Source organism: Dromiciops gliroides, chromosome 3 (assembly GCF_019393635.1).
Source record: "Dromiciops gliroides isolate mDroGli1 chromosome 3, mDroGli1.pri, whole genome shotgun sequence".
NCBI classification, from domain to species: Eukaryota; Metazoa; Chordata; class Mammalia; order Microbiotheria; family Microbiotheriidae; genus Dromiciops; species Dromiciops gliroides.
Genome location: NC_057863.1, coordinates 296,913,260 through 296,931,609, shown reverse-complemented (window position 1 = coordinate 296,931,609; position 18,350 = coordinate 296,913,260). Strand labels below are relative to the sequence as shown.

General features: G+C 35.4%; 1 protein-coding gene across 5 annotated transcripts in view; it reads left to right on the top strand.

Moving 5' to 3' along the window:
* PDK3 (pyruvate dehydrogenase kinase 3) overlaps positions 1-18,350 on the top strand; it is a 134,798-nt gene that overhangs the window by 60,248 nt on the left and 56,200 nt on the right. For 4 of the 5 annotated variants that reach the window (XM_043992822.1, XM_043992824.1, XM_043992821.1 and 1 more), the window contains exon 3: positions 16,250-16,321. The exons of the other annotated variant lie outside the window; for it this stretch is intronic. In XM_043992822.1, coding sequence (XP_043848757.1) covers positions 16,250-16,321 — 72 coding nt within the window. The remainder of the gene's footprint in view (positions 1-16,249; positions 16,322-18,350) is intronic. 5 annotated transcript variants of the gene reach the window in all.

The window sequence follows — 18,350 nt, the reverse complement described above, 5'->3', positions numbered from 1 at the left end:
AGAGCAAAACTTTTAATAGTGGCCTGGAGGTTAAGCTCCCAGCCCTACCCTGAAAAAGATCCCTTTCTCCTTCTGTGACTTTCATTTTGGCCTCATGCCACAGTCAAAGAGACACCAGCAATGGAAGGACAGAGTTGGCCACAGAAATATTGTTCAATCTGGTAGATGTATTCATTAACAGAATAAATTTAAGAAAACAAAAATGGAGGTAAGGCTGAGCAGGGTAGAGCTCACTTTGACTAACTTGTTTCTCTTAGGTGAGAGCCTGTAATCAAACATACACAGTCAGACACATTTTATAGCTCATCTATTTAGATAGAGATCATCTCTTATGGTCTTAAGGGAACTGCAGATGTGTCAGACTGCTGCCCTGCCTTGTTAACCTGCTGCCATAGAACAACTGCTAACATTCTTTTCTAAAACTACAGTATCACAGCACCAACCCCTTCTTGAGTTAGTTTTCTCTCTTCCTAAACTGGACAGAAATATAAGTTCCAGGGATTTTTGTGGCCAGATAACCCCTTGCCAGGAGTTGTTGCACTAACTGTACATAGTGCCTTAGTTGAAAGGTACTTAGTAAATCTGAGTCCTGGGAAATGGAGACATGTTAATAGTTGCCACTTTAGTGAGAGTAATGAGATAAATGGTTGTTGTTGTTTTTTTAAAGACCCAGAACTTGTATAAAATGCAAGTGATCATCATTGTCTTGGTGTTGAGGTCCAAAGTCTTTATTATTTGGTAATGTGAAATTCATGGCACCTGAATTATTTACCTAATAACAGTGCTGTCCTGGGATGAATTGTGATTCATCCATATGAATGGATCTATTTTTTTCCTTTTTTCTATTATTTTATTCCTTCATTGCTCTTTTAAAGAAGATTCTCAAGTCCCCCCCCCCCTTTTTTTTTGCGCAGGGCAATTAGGGTTAAGTGACTTGCCCAGGGTCACACAGCTAGTTAAGTGTCAAGTGTCTGAGGCTGGATTTGAACTAAGGTCCTCCTGAATCCAAGGCCAGTGCTTTATCTACTGCACCACCTAGCTGCCCCCTCTTATTTTTTCCAAAGAAAAATATTGGAATACTTTAAAGCCAGGGCTCTTAACCTAAGGTCTGTGAAAATTTTTTTTAATATTTTGGTAACTTTATTTCAACATAATTAATTTCCTTGTAATTCTATTTTGTTTTATGAGTTTAAAAACATGATTCTGAGAAAGGGTCCATAGACTTCACCAGACAGCCAAAAGGGACCATGGCATAAAAATGATAAGAAATTTTCCTGCTTTGGGTTGTTGTTCAGTTAGAAAAATGTCATCTACAATGTGTTATTTTACTTTTTAAAATGAAAATTTCCTGTAGAGAGACCAAATTTGACAAAAATGAAATTATTATCTTAGCTATAGTTTTAAACTGAATGAATCTGATATTTCACTGGGAAGTTGAGTTTGTAAATTTTTCAGTAAAGGATAACAAGAATTAAAATGGACTTTTCATGGAAGAGAACAGTTACATATGAATTTTGAAGCTTATAAATTACTTTGGAATTTTATGTATCAGTTTCATCACTTTAATTCTCTACTAATGGCAATTATGTATAATTAAAAGATTCACCAAACATTCATTCTTATGCTTAAATTACTCTTAACTGTTATTTAGATTTGCTTACAGCATTTGGATGATTTTTTTTAAGTACAACTATAATGAAATAGCATATTAAGAGATTATTATTACAGTGTGATAAACAGCAAAGCTTTTATTAACCAGAACTCTCAAGTAAGTAGAAAATGTGTGCCTATATGGTCCTTGGCTTTTCAGAAAAAGAATGTAAAGAAAGTAGCTTCTGTCAGGGATTTAGTCAAAGTACTTTCAGAACATGTCCAGTTGTGAGTTCTGTTTTAGACATATTGAGTTTAAGTTGCCTATGGGGCATGCAATTTGAAATATTCAATAATTTAGTTGCTGATTTGGGACAAGAGAGAAACTTGAGCTGGATAGCTAGATTTGGAGTTGTGTAAAATTGCCAAGACCGTTGTGGAGAACAGAGGGAAGGCACTAGAAGGGGACCCAGAACAGAGCCTTAGGGCTATATATTTGTATTTAGAATGTGTGACATGGGTGATGATCCATCCTGTCTGATGAAGGAGCCATCAAACAGGTGTGGGGAGAGAACCAAGAGAGAACAATATCACAAAAGCCCAGAGAAGAAAGAGTATCCAGGAGGTGAGAATGGTCAGCATTGTTAAATGCTGAAGAGAGGTCAAGAAGGATGAGGATTACAGTGAAGCCATTGGATTTGGCAATTAAGAGATTGATAACTCTGGAGAGATCAGTTTTGGTTAAATGATCAGGTTGGAAGTCTGATTGCAAGAGGTTGAGAAGAACAAGTGAAATGAATATAGGCAGATTTTTCTAAGATTCGTATTGTGAAAGGGAGGATAAGTCAGTAGTTCGACAGTATGGAAAGGTCAAATAAGGTGGTATTGAGCCAATAGATAGGGAGAGATTGAAGATTGTGGAGAGGATGATAATTGGAGGAAAGGTCCACAGAGTGAGGTGGTAGAAGATGGAATTTAACGTACATGTAGAGGAGATTGGCCTTGGTAAGAAGGATCACCTCATTGCCACCATGCTGGTACAGGCCCTCCTTATCTCATCCCTAGACTATTGCAATACCTTCCAGCTGGTACCCCTGCCTCACATTTCTCCCCACTCCTGTTCATCCTCCACTCAGTTGTCAAAGTAATTTTCCTAAAGCACAGGTGTGATCATGTCAGAAGGTCAGTAAACTCCACTGGCTGCCTATCACTTCAGGATCTAATAGAAAATCCTGATTGGTGTTGAGAACCCTTCGTTAATCTCTCCCTTTCCTCTGCCACCTGCTCCCCTTAGTCTTCTTACATCTTAACATCCTTCTTTCCTCTACCATGTACTCTGGAATCCAGTAACACTGGTCTCCTTGCTGTTCTTTTAATGAGATACCACCATCTCCTGACTTCAGGAATTTTCACTAGTTCCCCCTGCCTGGAATGTTCTCCCTTATCTCTGCTTCCTGGCCTCCTTCAAGTCCTGGCTAAAATGAGGAAGCTTTTCCCAATTCCTCCTTACTTCTAGTGCCTTCTCTCTTTTGAGATTTGTCCTATATAAAGTTTGTTTGTACATAGTTGCTTGTGTTTCTCTCCCCCAATAGCTCCTTGAGAGCAGTGACTGTCTTTTGCTTTTCTTTGTATCCTCAGTCCTTAGCACAATGCCTGGCACATAGTAATATAAATGTTATTATCAGTATATAGCTATATTATCATTGTTGTTGTTCATTTGAAATGAAAGCAGACCATTGAATGTTAGCTCTGGAAAGAGCTTACAAATCATCTAGTTTTCCTTTTTTTTTTTTAATTTTTTTTTTTTTTGCGGGGCAATGGGGGTTAAGTGACTTGCCCAGGGTCACACAGCTAGTAAGTGTCAAGTGTCTGAGGCCGGATTTGAACTCAGGTACTCCTGAATCCAGGGCCGGTGCTTTATCCACTACACCACCTAGCTGCCCCTAGTTTTCCTTTTATAAATGAGATATTTAGAGCTGCTTAAGAACTCCCTTTCCTTCCCTTAGCCCTATAACTCTCATATCTCTAACACTACAGAAAAGTGAAGTCATTTGCCCAGTGTCCACACTAGACACAATTCTGTGTAGTCTTTATTGTCACTCCAATCTAAGGTGGTTTTTATGCATGTCAGGATTCTACCAAACATTTAAGGCTAGAGCAACATGAATGGGTATTGTCACGGGGGAAGTAGGTGATAGGGATCCTTAGGTATTCCTCTATAAAGAATTACCCTCTCCAATGCAGTCCCATTAGAATTAAAATTTTTATTGGGTACTAGAGAAAGTGAACGAGAGAGGTCAAAGGGAGGATATGGCTTAGAGACATCTTGCACTTCCAACAGAAGAAAGGACAAAGCTTTTATAGAGGATAAATGGAGTGACCACCTGACAATGAAAAGTTCCTTTTGGAGGTAAAGGGAGGAACATTCTTGAGAGTGTAAGAGTTGATTTGGGGACCCCCCATCTTTGGCTAAAATTAGAAAACCTCAGGCGTGCCCTGCCCGGCTCCCCGTCAGGCGGACTGCACCCCATGCACCTCCCCCCACCCTTCCTGCACGCAAGCCTCAGGAGTCATGCCTGGGGTCCTCTGCCCATTCCAGGCACACCCTGCACGGAGGCTCCATGCCCCAGCTGGCTTTGGGCCCAACCAACAAATTAGCTTGGGGTATGTGGGCATGGCCCTGAGGTTTCTGAGAGAGAAGGGTTTTTAAAGGGGGCACGACTGAGTGAAGGGGGTAGGTAGGAGACACAAGGGGAGACGACGGGACATAGAGCAGAGAGGAGCGATGGAGCAACCAAGAAAGGAGGCGAGCTAGAGTGAAGGGGTTTGTTTGGTAGAAGGAAGAGAGCAGAGGGACAGGATGGTAGATGAGAGATTTCATGGCGGCAGGCAAGAAAGTTAAATGCAGTCAGGTCGTATGCCCTACTTTTCTTTATCCTTATTTCTAAGTTTATTTTTATCAATAAACCCTGTTTTTTGCTTTAATTGAAAGGAGCCTTTTAAATCTCATTTCTTATTAGTCTGGGAGAAGCAGTTGGGGAGGGGGCAGGCCCTTACAGATTGGGTCCCCATATGGAGCTTAACAAACCTGGGGGATCTTTTAAGAACCCCTTACAGATTGGAAGCTCCAGCCAGCCAGGAGTTTACAGACTGGCAAGGCAGATGAAAGCTTTCAAGAATCAGGGGGATTTTACATTTGGAATGATAGTCCTGACCTCTGGAGTTATCTCTGTCTCTGTCTCTTAGCTCAGGTAGTAGCCATGCCTAAATGATTTTCCTGCTATAGTTTTTTATCTTCCCTAACTTCTTAGGTGTGTCCATCCTGATATCTACCTGGCCAGTTTAAACTTTAATAGTCCCTTGACTCTTCTATGTTTGTCCTGTCCTGAGCTCCATGTCAGGTATCATCTTGTGAATCTAAGCATTATTTCTTATTGCTAAGTAAGCCAAAAAACATAGTAAACTATGCATAAAGTCAGTAAGATTCAATAGCCAGTGTTTTGGTTCCCTTTATCTTCCTTACCCAGCCCTACTTTGTAGGTTTTTCAGATCATGGAATTTATTTTTGTTGGTTTTTGTTGTTGTTGTTTGTTTGTTTGTTTGTTTTGCAGGGCAATGAGGGTTAAGTGACTTGTCCAGGGTCACACAGCTAGTAAGTGTCAAGTATCTGATGCCAAATTTGAACTCAGGTCCTCCTGAATCCAGGACTGGTGCTTTATCCACTGTGCCACCTAGCTGCCTCTAGATCATGGAATTTAAATACAAATCCAGTGGTTATCAGAATTACAGAAATAACTAAGTCATACCCACAGCTCCAGTACAGTCTCTGAGAAGAACAGCATCCTTACCAATAAAATACAAATGTTACCATACTGATTGTGGAAGTTTTCCATCTTCAGACCATACTTGTATAATAAGCTTTGTAGGATCATAGGTACAGATGCCAGATGACATACATCATTATTTGGATTTTTCCTAAGAAGCAGCACTTGGCAATTACCTTGTTACTCACCACATTCTTATGAGTTAACAGTATTATCTTACACCCAAATTAGGAAACAGAAGCACCAAGATTTTTTTCTTTTTCTTTTTCTTTTTTTTTTTCAGGGCAGTGAGGGTTGTGACTTCCCCAGGGTCACATAGGAGATTTTTTCTTTAAACTTTATAGAAAGTCGCAGTGAATTCAATACTACTATATAATAATTCAGTAGGATTAGGATTCATGTCACATTCTAAGTCTAGCATGTTCTACTTTTGCAATCCCACTGTTCTCTTATTGGGAGTAGCTTGGTGGTTATTGAGTAAACAAACCACATGTATTTGTCCTTTTTGTGAATTATTTGCTTCAGATAGGTACAGTCACTTAACATATAGTAACTTAGTTCCCCAGCATCTACAGCCCTACGGAGAGGGATGCCTTTTTATCTTTAGTCATTTTGTTTTGACCTTGAGTGCCCTCTTTTCATTCTGCCTGTCCAAATCCTACTTTTTTTTAAGCAGGGAAAGACCAGAAGTAGCATATGCAAGATGGGCCAGATTTATGCTTGAAGCATAACAAATTTTTGTCTAGCCTTCATTTTATGTGAGTCTTTATGTTTCAGATATGCTTCGTGTAAATATATTGTTGGAATCTGCTTTCTAAATACTTTCTGCTACCTTTTTATGTTTTGTGTGTGAGTTCATTTCATTCACATTCACTGTTCTTCTTAATCATGTATTTCTCTCCATCATGTCCTCTTTTATATTTTTTGAGCATCTTTACACCTCTCCCCATTTACATAAAAAGGTAGTTAAAGAAAAGGAAAGTGGTAGAAACTAAACATTTGTAATTGAAGTCATCTAATTAGGCTTCTTTCTCTACCCCTTCTCTCTTCATCTAGTCCAGATCCTCATCTTATACTTTATATCTTTCCTTGTTTGTTCCTACATTTGTGATACACCCTCTGAAGTTACAGCCTTCTTATTATACCTTTCTTTCCCTTGCCCTGTCCCTACATGTTTTCCTCTTGAGCTTAATGCATTTCTATACCAAACTATTTGTGTGTTCAGTAATCCTTTGCCTGGTTTCAGATAAAAATAGGATTCATGAGGTGGCTTTCCATTCCTATACTTACTAATATACTTACTAATGTGTTTATGTACTCTTTTCTTGCTCTCCAGTTATGTAGGATCAATATGGGAGCTTCAACTTGTTGTTGACGGTTTAGTTCACCCTTCTCCCAGGAACTCATAATTTTGGTGCCATACTTAATGTGGACATCTGATCAGTTTAGCCCCGACCATAGCTTGGCTCCCAAACTCAAGCAATCCTCCAGCCTCACACTCCCCAGGAGCATGGATTATAGGCATATACCATCACACTTGGCCCAATGACTCTTAAATGGTCTCTCATAGACCTATTTTTCCAGGTCAGTTATTTTTGATAACAGACACATTTTATTCTATGTTTTCAATTTTTTTACTTTCCTCTAATATTTCTTCTTATCTTATGGAATCATTTTGTTCATTTTATTCCATTCTATTTTTGAAGGACTCAGCATATTTCATTTAAATTCTGTTGTCTTTTACTGCTTTATTTATATTATTGTAATTATTGTGTGGGGCAGGTAGGTGGTGCAGTGGATAGAGTGCTGGGCCTGAAGACAAGAAGACTCAGTCTTCATGAGTTCAAATGCCCTCTTTGACACTTACTAGCCTTGTGACCCTGGACAAATAACTTAACCTTATTTGTCTCTGTTTCTTCATCTGTTGTTGTTTGTCATTCATTATCAAAGAGGACCATGGCAGATGTCATGACTTTCACTGGATTGGATTTAAGTGAGGGAGAGCTGTGCAAGGTCACCAACCTCACTCTGTCTTCCAGAGTCATCAGGGTCCAGTGGCAAGATATACATCAGGATAACTGGAGATGGCCCCCCAGATGTTTAAGGCAATTGGGGTTAAATGACTTGTCCAGGGTCACACAGCCAAAAGCACTGGCATCATGAGAACCTTTAAAAAAAAATCTTCATCTGTAAAATGCACTGGAGAAGATGCCACTCTAGTATCTTTGCCAAGAAAACTCCAAATGGGGTCACAAAGAGTCAGACATGACTGAAATGACTGAACCACAATAACAAAAATCATTGTGAATGTTGTTATTTTGTTTCTGCATCTATTCTTCAACCATACTCCAATCAATTAATATAGATCTTCTCATATTTTAATTCTTTGTGCCCCTGTGTAGTACTATTCCATTACCTAGATAAACCACAGCCTTTCTTCAATTGATGAACACATGCTTTGTTTCCAGCTTTGTGTTAATACAAGTAATGCTTCCAAGAATATTTTAGTACATGTGGGATCTTTGTTTTTGTCTCTGACCTCCTTGGGTTATAAACCTAGCAGTGGGATTGTGGTTCATAGAGTAGCATAACAGTTTTTACCAAGAATACTGGGAAGATGGCAGAATAAGGTAGGAAAGTACCTGACACTCCCCAATTCCTCCGAAAACAATTTAAAATAATGCTTCAAAGTGAACTGAGTGGCAGAAATAATTAAACATAAATTAATATAAGGAAAAATATTAACAACTGATGATATCAATGATAAAAAAGATCAAAAATCATATGATAATATCAGTAGATACAGAAAAGGAATTTGATAAACTACAACATTCATTTCTATTTTTAAAAAAAACACTTGAAAAGTATGGGCATAAATGGGCTTTTCCTTAAATGTTAAGAAGCATTTACCTAAAACCATCAGCAAGCATTATTTGTAATGGGGATAAGCCAGAAGCCTTCCCAGTAAGATCAGGTATAAAACAAGGATGCCAGCTGTCACTAATATTATTCAATATTGTATTGGAAATCCTAACAATAAGAGAAGAAAAAAATGGAATCAGAATAGGGAATGAAGTAATAAAATTCTCTTTTTAAAGATGATATACCGGGGCAGCTAGGTGGTGCAGTGGAGCATCGGCCCTGGATTCCGGAGGACCTGAGTTCAAATCTGGCCTCAGACACTTGACACTTACTAGCTGTGTGACTCAGGGCACTTAACCTTCATTGCCTGGAGAAAAAAAAAGATGATATACTTTTAAAATCCTAAAGACTCAACTAAAAAGTTAATTGAAATAATTAATTTCAGCGAAGTATTAGGATATAAAGTAAACCCATAGTAGAAATCATCAGTTTTCCTATATATCACCAACAGGACCCTACAGGAAGAGATAGCTAGAGATACCCCATTTAAAATAACTCTAGATAGTATAAAATACCTGGGAATACACCTACCAAAACAAACCCAGGATCTATATGAATATTACCATAAAAAACTTTGTATACAATAAAATCAGATTTAAATAAATGGAGAAATATTATTATTCATGGGTAGGCATTTTACCAAAATCCATATATTCATTGCCATCCCAATTAAAATCACCAAAAAATTATTTTACTGAGCTAGAAAAAAAAATAACAAAATTCCTTTGGTAAAACAAAAGGTCACGAATATCAAAGGAACTATCTAAAGGAAGGAAGTTTAGCAGTACCATATCTTTAACTATATTTTAAGGCAGTAAGTATCAAAACTATCCGGTACTGGCTAAGAAATAGAAAGGCAAATCAGTGGAACAGAGGAGACATACAATCTATAGCAGCAAACAAATATAGTAACCTAGTGTTTGACAAGTATAAAGAGTTATATCTGGGGAAAAGATTTCATTATTTGGTAACAATTTTTGGGAAAGCCAGAAAGTAGTCAGGCAGAAATTGAGAATAGACTAATATCTTACACCATTTACCAAGATTCTGTTAAAATGGATAAATGACTTAGATATAAAGGGAAATATTAAAAGAAAATTTGAAGAACTTGGAAAATATTACCTATCAAACTTATGGATAAGTGAACAATTTGTGAACAAACAAGAGATAGTGTTGTGAGATGTAAAATGTATAATTCTGATTACATTAAATTAAAAAGGGCTTGTACAAATAAAATAAATGTAGCCAAGAAGGAAACCAGAAAACTGGGGGAAAAAATTATAGACAGTTCCTTGGATAAAGGTCTTATATCTCAAATATATAAAAGACTTTGTCAAATCTATAAGAATGTGAATCACTCCCCAATTGATAAATGATCAAAGGTTATAAATAGGCAGTTTTCTAATGAAGAAATCAAAAGAATTTATAGTCATAATGAAAAAATGCTGTAAATCATTATTGATTAGAGAAGTGCAAATTAAAACAACCATGAGGGGCAGCTAGGTGGCACAGTGAATAAAGCATTGGCCTTGGATTCAGGAGGACCTGAGTTCAAATCCAGCCTCAGACATTTGACACTTACTAGCTGTGTGACCCTGGGCAAGTCACTTAACCCTCATTGCCCCCCAAAAAAACCCAACAAAAACAAAACAAAAACAACAACAACCATGAAATCATTTTATGCCTATCAGATTGACTAAAATGATAGAAGGGAAAGTGAAGAATGTTGGAGGGGATGTGGAAAAATTGGGATGTTAATTCAATTGTTGGTGGATCTGTGAGTTGATCAAACCATTTTGGAGAGTAATCTGGAATTATGCCCAAAGATTTGTTAAACTGCCTATACCCTTTGACCCAGTAATAACACTATTAAGTCTGTTTCCCAAGATGATTAGGGAAAAAGAAAAAGAACCTATATGTTCTAAAATATTTATAGCAGATCTCTTTGTGTGGCCAAGAACTGGAAATTGTGGGGATGTACATCAGTTAGGGATTGGCAGAAAAAATTGTGGCATAGGGTCATGATGAAATATTTCTCTGCTATAAGAAATCATGAGCTCAGTGTTATTTTAGAAAAGCATGTGAAGACCTTCATGAAATAATGAAAAGCAAAATAAGCAGAACCAAGAGAACATTGTGTACAATAACAGTAGTATTGTTTATGAGAAACACTTTTAAAAATGAGACCTACACATTGAGTGAAAATAAAAGTCACAAGTAGAATTTATTATGCTTTAGCTGATGCAAAAAACCCAGGGTCAACAATCATGATCTCAGACAAAGTTAAAGCTAAAATAAATTTAATTTAAAAAGCTGAACAGGGAAACTACATTTTGATGAAAAAAATGTACCATAGATAATAAAGTAATAGCAATACTAAATCTATTTGCACCAAATGCTATATAGCATCCAAAATTTTAAAGGAAAATCTAAATGAATTACTGGTGGAAATAGATAGCAAAATTATAATAGTGGAAGACCTCAACTTTCCCCTCTCAGAACTACATAACCTAATCAAAATAAAGAAGAAAGAAGTTAAGGAAATAAATAGAATCTTAGATAAGATAATCTCTGGATATCTATATCTAGATATCTAGAGAGAATTGAATAGGAATAAAAAGGGATATACCTTTTTCTCAGTGGTACATAGTACATTTTCAAAAAATGACTATATATTAGGGCATAAAAACTTTATAGCTATATGCAGAAAAGCAGAAATATTAAATACAGCCTTCATATCACAATGCAATTAAAATTATATTTAAAATGGGACCATGAAAAAATTAAAAATTAATTGGAGACTAAACCACCTAAATGTAAAGAATGAGTGGATTAAAGAACAAGTCATAGAAACAGTAAATAATTGTATTAAAGAGAATGACAATAATGAGACAACATATCAAAACCCCTGGGATGCAGCAGTCAGAGGAAAATTTTTTATCTTTAAAGTTTATATCAACAAAATAGAGAAAGAGCAGGTCAACAAATTGGGTATGCAATTTAAAAAACTAGAAAACAAAAAATCCTCAATTAAACACCAAATTGGAAATCCTGAAAATTAAAGTGAGGTTAATAAAATTGAATGTAGGAAAACCATTGAATTAATAAAAATAGGAGTTGGTTTTATGAAAAAGCCCAACAAAGTAGATGATATGGTTAATATAATTTTTTAAAAGAGAGAAGAAAACCAAATTGCTAATATCAACAATGAAAAGGGTAAACAAACCACTAATGAAGATGAAATCAAAACAATTATTAGGAGTTATTTTGCTCAATTAAATGCCAATTAATTTAACAATTTAAGTAAAATGGCAGAGTACTTACAAAAGTATAAACTGCCTATATTAACAGAAGAGGAAATAAAATATTCAAATAAACCTATTTTAGAAAAAGGAATTGAACAGGCCATAAATGGGCTTCCTAAGAAAAAAGTGTCAGGACCAGATGGATTTCCAAGTGAATCCTACCGAACATTTAAAGATCAACTAATTTTAATATTGAATAAATTATTTTGAATAGTAGGTAAAGAAAAAGTTCTACCAAACTCCTTTTATGAAATAAATATGATATTGATACCTAAACCAGGAAGAGCAAAAACATAAAAAATTATAGACTGATTTAATTAATGAATATGGATGCAAATATCCTACATAAAATGCTGGATAGGAGACTACAATAGTATATCATAAAGATTATTCGTTGTGACCAAGTGAGATTTATACCAAGAATGCAGGATGGTTTAACATTAGGAAAACTCTTAACATAATTAACATGATCTAATATCAATAACAAAAGTAACAAAAATAATAGGATTATGTCAATAGATACAGAAAAGGCTTTTTACAAAATACAACACTCATCCCTATTAAAATACTTGAAAGCATAGGTATAAATGAATTTTTCTTTAAAATGACAAGAAACATCTACCTAAAACTATCAGCAATCATTATTTATAGTGAGGATAGAAGCCTTCCCAGTAAGATCAGGAGTGAAACATGGATTAGTATCACCATTCTCACCAGTATTATTCAATATTATATTGGAAATGCTAGCAATAGTAAAAAGAGAAGAAAAAGGAATCAGAATGAACAGTGAGGTAATAAAACTATGTCTTTTGCAGATGATATGATGATATACTTTGAAAATCCTAAAGATTTGATTGACTAAAATGTTAGTTGAAACAGTGAATAATTTTAGCAAAGTAGCAGGATATAAAATAAACTCTAATATAAATCATCAACATTTCTACATTTCTCCAACAAAACCCCGTAAGAAGAGATAGTAAGAGATACCCCATTTAAAATAACTGTAGAGAATATAAAATATCCAGGAGTATGCCTGCCAAGACAAAACCAGGAATTACACGAACATAATGATAAAATATTTTTATACAAATAAAGTCTGATTTAAATAATTGGAGAAATATTCATTGTTAGTTGGTGGGCAGAGCCAATATAATAAAAATGTCAATTCTATTGGAACTATCTTCTTATTTAATACCATCCCAATTAAATTGCCAAAAAATCATTTTACTGAACTAGAAAAAAATAATAACAAAATTCATCTGAAAGATCAAAATGTCAGGAATATCAAAGGCATTAATGGAAAAATATATAAAGGAAAGAGGTTTAGCAGTACCAAATCTTAAACTATGTTATAAGGCTGTAATTATTAACACTGTCTGGTACTGACTGAGAAATAGAAAGGTGGATCAATAAAACAGAGTATTCCTACAATACACAGTAGTAACTAATTATAGTAACCTTGTGTTTGACAGATGTAAAAATTTAAGCTTTTGAAATAATTCACTATTTGGTAAAAGTTTTTGGGAACACTGGGAAATAAATCTTAGAGAAATTGGGTGTAGATCAATATCTAACACCATTTACTAAGATTTTTAAAGTACACACACACACATAACAAAGGGAGATATAAGAAAATTAGAACATGAAACATATTACCTGTGAAACTTATGAATAAGAGTAGAATTTGTTAATAAACAAGAGATAGAGGGCATTATGAGTTATAAAATGAATAATTTTTATTACATTAAATTAAATTTTTTTGTAAAAATAAAACCAATGTTGCCATAAGAAGGAAAGCAGAAGATTGGGGGCGGGGGGAATTTTATAGTCAGTTTCTTAGAAGAAGGTTTCATACCTCAAATATACAGAGCACTATGTCAATTTTATAAGACTTTGAGTCCCCAATTGATGAATGGTCAAAGGATTTGAACTGACAGTGTTTTTTTATCATAAAAGTATTTTATTATTTTCTAGTTACATGTAGAGATAGTTTTCAACATCTATTTTTATAAGATTCCTAGTTCCAAATTTTTCTCCTTCCCTCCCCTCCCTAAACCCTCCCCAAGACAGCAAGCAATCTGATATAGGTTTTATATGTACAATAACATTAAACATATTTCTGCATTAGTCATACTGTGAAAGAAGAATCAGAACAAGAGGGAAAAACCTCAAAAAAGAAAAAAAAAAAGTAGAAATAGTATAGTTCAATCTGCATCCAGATTCCACAGTTCTTTTTTCTGGATTTGGAAAGCATTTTCCTTCATGAGTTCTTTGGAAGTATCTTGTACCATTGTATTGCTGAGAAGAGTCAAGTTTATCACAGTTGATCAACACACAATGTTGTTGATACTGTGTACATTGTTCTCCTGGTTCTGCTCATCTCACTCAGCATCAGTTCATGTAAGTCCTTCCAGGTTTCTCTGAAATCCGCCTGCTCATCGTTTCTTACAGCACAATAGTATTCCATTACATTCATATACCACAACTTGTTCAGCCATTTCCCGATTGATGGGCATCCCCTCAATTTCCAATTCTTTGCCACCACAAAAAGAATAGCTATAAATATTTTTGTACATGTGCGTCCTTTTCCCTTTTTTATGATCTCTTTGGGGAAAAGGCCTAATAGTGGCATTGCTGGGTCAAAGGATATACACAGTTTTATAGCCCTTTGGGCATAGTTCCAAATATGCTCTCTAGAATGGTTGGATCATGAACAATTTTTGAATGAAGAAATCAAAATCATATATAGTTATATAAAAAATGTTCTAAATCATTATTGACCAGAGAAAAGCAATTTAATTCAACGTTGAGATATTATCTCACACCTATCAGATTGGCTAAAACATTAGAATGGGAAAATGACAAATGTTTGAAAGGATGCGGAAAAACTGGAACTCTAATACACTGTTGGTGGGACTGTGAACTGATCCAACCATTCTGAAGAGCAATCTGAAATTATGCCCCCAAAGTTATAAAGCTGTGTAAACCTTTGTCCCTTTCAATACCACTACTAGGTCTCTTTCCCAAGTGATCAGGAAAAAAGGAAAAGAACCTATATGTTCTAAAATATTTATAGCAGCAAAGAACTAGAAAGCGAGAAAACTCATCATTTGGGAAATGGCTAAAGAAGTTGTGGTATGTGGTTTTGAATGAAGAGCAGTTGATATTATAAAAACAAGGAAAGGTTTGCATGAAATACTGAAGAGTGAAATGAGCAGAACCAAGAAAACATATGCAGTAACAGCGATATTGTTTGAAGAGCTATGAATGACTAAGTTATTTTGACTCAGATCAGTTACAAAGAACCTATGAAGGAAGGTTCTGTCCACTTCCAGAGAAAGAACTGATAAATAGAAGAGTATGCATTGTATAGTTTTACATATAAGTGCACATGCGTTTTGGAACAGACATGCATATCCCACCCCTCCACCCCTAATGGTGGCCTCTAGTGTGGGGTAGGGAAGGAGAGAGGGAGGGTGACAATTTTGAACCTAAAATATACTCATAAAATAAAACAAGTTTTAGTTTTTTGCATAATTCCAAATAGTTTTACAAGATGATTGGATTAATTCACAGCTCCACTAACAACAGTGTACTAGTATAACAGCTTTGCATTGTGCCAGTATTAGCTATTCCCACTTTATATATTTCCTTCTAATTTAATGGGTTTTAGTTGTTTTAACTTATATTCCTCTCTGGCTGTGGTTCTTAATGTTGGTATGATAATTTTTGATTGATCAAGTCAAAAATACCTTCTGTTTTAGTCTGCCTCTAGGTCGACTGTCTCATTCTCCTTTTATATTCATATTTCCTTGCTGCTTCTCAGTTCAGTTGGCTTTGACCCTGTTATTTGAACCTTGTTACCCTGCCTTTGTCCTTTTTCCCTCCCTAACTAATGCTTCCTTTAGATTGGAAGCACATCTTTTCCTTTCTTTTCATTTACACTCAGTGACAAGGGGCAGATTTTAATCTTCAAAAAGTTTTTGCTGTATGGTATGGTGATTTTGGACAATCAGCTAATACATTTGCCTTCAAAAATTTGATCTTTATACTGAGGGGAGGAGATTAACACACCTCGGTACTCCCCTCTACCCCCCCCCCGCCTTCTTTTTTGACATCCTTATTCACCACTTATAGAAGAAACTGGACTTAATTGAAGCAAAGAATAAGGTAGGAGCAGTGCAGAGAACTAAATTACAGAATATCTCCAGGGTTTACGTTGGGTAAGCTATTTGTCTCTTTATGCAAAAATCTTTGCATTTATTACTAATATAGCCTGCTGGTTTGAGATCAGGAACGCCACAGGTATTGAAGACAGCAAAGTAAATTAAGCCCTTAAGCTAATTTGACTCCCACAGAATTTCAGCATTGAAAAGAACCTTCAGAGACCATCTTATACAATCTGTACCTGAAAAAAAATTCCCTTTTACAACATACCCTACAAAAAGTCATTGCCCCATGTAACCCATTCTTTATTTACAAGAAAAGAAAGCACTATCCTGGTAAAAGATGAAATGCTTTATTGAAGATTCGCCTTACATACTGGTGTGCTTTTTATAATCAAGCTATAATTTTAGTTATTACTGTCATTTCCATTTAATTGTCTAGGTACATGCAAAGCTTTCTTGAACTTTTAGAATATGAAAATAAGAGCCCTGAGGACCCACAAGTTTTGGATGAGTAAGTATGACATTGTGTTTACATGAAAGTAATGATATGGAAGCAAAAGAATGGGCAAATGGAATTTGTGTCATTAATAACTGTCAGATGTAATTGAAAGGAAAAGTAGTTTTTTTCCTAGCTATTCAGCATTAAGATTTATTCATTTGAGTTTAAAATTTATCCAGTACAAAAAGAATAATTATAGTAATTTATTTTATGCTTCAGAGTAGAATTAATAATTGCTGTTTAATAGTAAGTCAACTGAAATATTTGTCAACTTTGAATAATGGTGCCACCTAGTGGTGGTTACAAAAAGAAGTGTTCTGCATGTACTGAAAGGAGTCAACTTCATAGAACTTAATTGAAATGTGTGGCTTTAAAAAGTCTGTTCTGTTAAAGTACATTTGTATGTAGGTAATAGAAGCTCATCAGTACACATCTTAGTTCCATAAGTGTGTATGGTGGACTTTTAAAAGGGAAAAACTCTGTACATTTCCTCAATTAGTTTCCCTTATTCTGGTTTGGTACAGTGGAAAGAGCACTAAATTTGAAATTAGACTGACTTAGGTTTAATTCTTTCTCTTTTGATAACTTGCTTTGCCACCCTGAGCTAGTAGCATCATTTCTTTGCACTTCAGTTTCCTCAACTGTAGTACAAAATGAGGGGACTTGACTTTATCATCTCTAGGGTCCCTTGTAGCTCAAATGTTCTGTTACGTGCTTCTTCATGGTTCCAACTTGTATGTAGTTATGTATATTTTTCATCTGTTAGCCAGGTAATTGTTTCACTTTTGAAGCATAAGCTTGTTTTACATAGTTATGTAATATGAATTTGGTGGCCATGTGCTTTAGTAAAGTTCAGTAAATACTGGTGAAATCTTAGAAATATAATCCTAAAACTGGAAAAAGAACCGTAGAGCTCATCTAGTTGAAATCCCCTCATTTAGCAGATAAGGAACTGAAACCCAAAGCTATTGAGTAGCTTACCTAATATTACAAAGTAAGTGGCAGAATCAGGACTAAAACTAGGATCTCTAAACTCCTAGCTCTTTTCATTATAGTGAATTTGTTCATGAAGGATGTTGCATCTAAATTCAGGTCAAGTGTATTTCTCATTCCAGTACACAACACTGGTTTAAATGTCAAATTTTGTCAGGGAGCTCATTGTTAGTTATTTTCCAATTTATTTATTAATTTTTGCTAGGCCCTTTGACTTTGCTCCTTATCCAGCTACAAAAAATTTAAGCACCTTTCTACATAGTGCTCTCATAAAGTATTGGACAGTATATTTAAAATATATCTGTCCTTATAATACTTAAGAACCTGTGTACCTAATGTTGACCTTGTTCTAGGATTGTAGCTTCCTCCTAACTAATTTTTGATTTGTTTGGTTTTCTGAGTTCTGAGTTGGCTTCAGAAATGACTGATTTTCTTAGACACAATTAAAGACTGAAGTGTAATGTATTGAGGTTCTTTGCCAACCGTCCTCATAGCTGTTTTGTTTTCATTTTTGATGAGTCTGTGATCTAATCTTGTTTAACCAAAGGTAAGAATTAGACCAGAGTATCATTGGTAGAACTGCCTTTTCAAACTGTTCTTTGAATTTTTGATGAGAGCTAAACTGGAACCTGGAACTTTAAGGAATAGGAAAATTTACTTTATTGAAGGCCAAAAATGAATTCAGTACTTCCATATTTTTAGGATGTGGATTTGTATTACTGGAACATAGTATTAGTAAGTTCTGATACTTTCTATTTTTTTTTCAGTGATCCTGTTCCAAGCTGTGAAACAAATTTCAGAATTCACTTAGTGCCTATAGGCAATGTTGTGAAAAGTACAGAAGATTTAGCTTGATGATTTTGGCAAGGGGCAACAGGAGGTTGACATGTAGGGATATGGAAGACTGACTCTTGCCATAGCTCTGCCAAATAGGATTTCAGGGAGAATTTTCCTGGAAATCAAATTAGTACTGAAGTAATGTTACTGAAATTCAAGCAGCCTAAAGAATTGCAAAATATGTGTGTGTGTGTGTGTGTGTGTGTGTGTG